Below are 2,188 nucleotides of genomic sequence, written 5' to 3' on the forward strand. Positions count from 1 at the left end.
CGTAACATGTTCTGAAGGCAGTCTTTGCAATGCTTTCCGTTTTAACTTTTAGTTGATGATAGCCGGAACGCAAGTCAATTTTCGAGAATACTTGTGCACGTTGATATTGATCGAACAAGTCATTGATTCATGGCAGAGGGTACCGATTCTTGATGGTGACTTTGTTCAGCTCCCAGTAATCAATGCATAACCTCATCGTGCCATCCTTTTGTTTACGAATAGTACTAGAGCTCCCCAGGGTAAGGTACTAGATCGAATGAAACCTTTGTCCAGGAGTTCCTGTTGTTGAGTTTTTAGTTCTTTCAATTTCATCATTGATATGCGGTAAAGGGCTTTTGATATTGGTTAGGTACCAGGTTGAGTTTCAATGGTGAATTCAATTTCTCGGTCAATCGGGGTACCAGGTAAATCTTCAGGAAAGATATTCGGGAATTCTCTAACCACAGGGATTGTATCAATAGTGGAGGCCTCTTTTTGTGTATCGATCACATAACAAATATAACTACAACAACCATTTCTTAAAGGTCGTTGAGCTGTTGTGGAGGATATAAGACAGAGAGGGGTGGAAATTTCGATTCCATCAAAGACAAGCTCAGGTTGGTTTGGTAGCCAGAATGAGACCTTTTCGGCTTTGCAATCAATAGAGACGTGGTTGGCAATCAGCCAATCCATTCCTAAGATTATATCAAAGTTACTAATACAAAGGGGAATCAAATCTACGTATAAGATTTTGCATTTTAAGGATATAGTACATGATTTGTATGCATCAGTACTAAGGACAGAATTACCAGAAGGAAAAGACACAGACAATATATATCTTAAGGGTTTGGGTGTTGATTTCAACTTGGCAGCAAAGTGTAGTGCAACAAAAGAACGAGGTGAACTAGAGTCAACGAAAACATGAGCTAAATGACCATAGACAGAAAGTATACTTGACACAATGTTTTTGGTAACCTCCGGTTTTCCAGGTACCAAGGCAAAAGCCCTTCCTCGACCTTTTTGGTCCTTCCTCTCTCCTCTAGGTCCTGTGGGTTTTCTGACTAGTCCAGAGGGGCTAGTTGTAGAATTGGTAAGCTTTGGACAATCCCTCAGCAAATGGCCAACTTGACTGCATTTAAAGCATGCTCTCGTGTCTCGATGGCATTGTCTCCAATGAGCCTTCTCACACATAGGACAAGTTGGAGTAGTGCTACCTCTGGAGTTAGTAGGACCTTGATTGCCTGAGCTGGTTGTGCTCGTATTTACCCTCTTGGAAAGCGCAACACCAAATCTTTTGTTGTCTCTTTTCCAAAATCGCTTCTTTTGGCTTGGTTCCCTAGAGCACGAGGCTTTAATTCTTTTTTCCGCAATGTACACTCGGTCTACCACTTTCGTATAACTTGGTAGTTTCAAAATCTCAAACCTATCTTCTATTTCAACATCCAATCCTGCTTCGAATTTCCTTGCTTTTCGAGCTTCGGTGGAGATCACATATGTTGCAAATCGAGCGAGTTGTGTGAACTTGCTCTCGTATTCAGCCATCGTCATGGTTCCTTGCTTTAGATGTATGAATTCTGATGCCTTTTGTTCCTGCAACGAATCTGGAAAGTATTTTTCATAAAATACTTCTAAGAATCTTGCCCATGTCACGATTTCTCCTTTTTCCAAGATAAGAAGCCACCATTCCGGCTCATTATCTTTGAAAGTGAAAGTGGCAAAAGTTACCTTTTTGTCTTTCAGTGCAAGGTAAGGTGCGAAAAGTCTTTTCCGTGTCTTTAACCTAAGCGTTTGTTACCATTGGGTCTAGACCGCCGGTAAATGTGGTGAGTTTCAAATCCTAAAACTGTTTTATTGTAACCGACTCTTCTCACCTCTCCGGCATCCCATTGTTTATGTTGGTTTGCAGTGCTGGCAAAAAGCTGATAACTGCTCTTTTCATGATTCTTTCCATTGATTCAGTTCCGCTGACTGATGGCTCGCTTCTATTACCATTATCGGTCATTGTTACAAAGTACATTTTAGTATAAAATAACTTAATAAACATGACATCACATTTATAAAGCATCATATATATAAAATACTAGCTTTACTATTTATACTAATACAGTATTAGCATTACGTCCTTATCCCAAAAGTTAAAAGTTATTTTAGTGTCTAACCCCTTTGGTACAAAACACAAAATAAAGATCAGAACTAATCATGATTAGCT

The 2,188-nt window shown here is 39.6% G+C and overlaps 1 protein-coding gene across 1 annotated transcript; it reads right to left on the bottom strand.

The window, feature by feature from the left end:
- Positions 1-345: 345 nt before the first annotated feature.
- LOC145796128 (uncharacterized) lies at positions 346-1,981 on the bottom strand. Its single transcript, XM_082881143.1, has 2 exons — positions 1,851-1,981; positions 346-1,759 (listed from the first exon to the last, which is right to left on the bottom strand). The coding sequence occupies exons 1-2, from the start codon at positions 1,979-1,981 to the stop codon at positions 346-348; spliced, it is 1,545 nt and encodes a 514-aa protein (XP_082737269.1).
- Between the last annotated feature and the right edge of the window lie 207 nt (positions 1,982-2,188).

The sequence above is a fragment of the Camellia sinensis genome, chromosome 7 (genome assembly GCF_055761805.1).
Source record: "Camellia sinensis isolate YWXY chromosome 7, ASM5576180v1, whole genome shotgun sequence".
Classification (NCBI taxonomy): domain Eukaryota; kingdom Viridiplantae; phylum Streptophyta; class Magnoliopsida; order Ericales; family Theaceae; genus Camellia; species Camellia sinensis.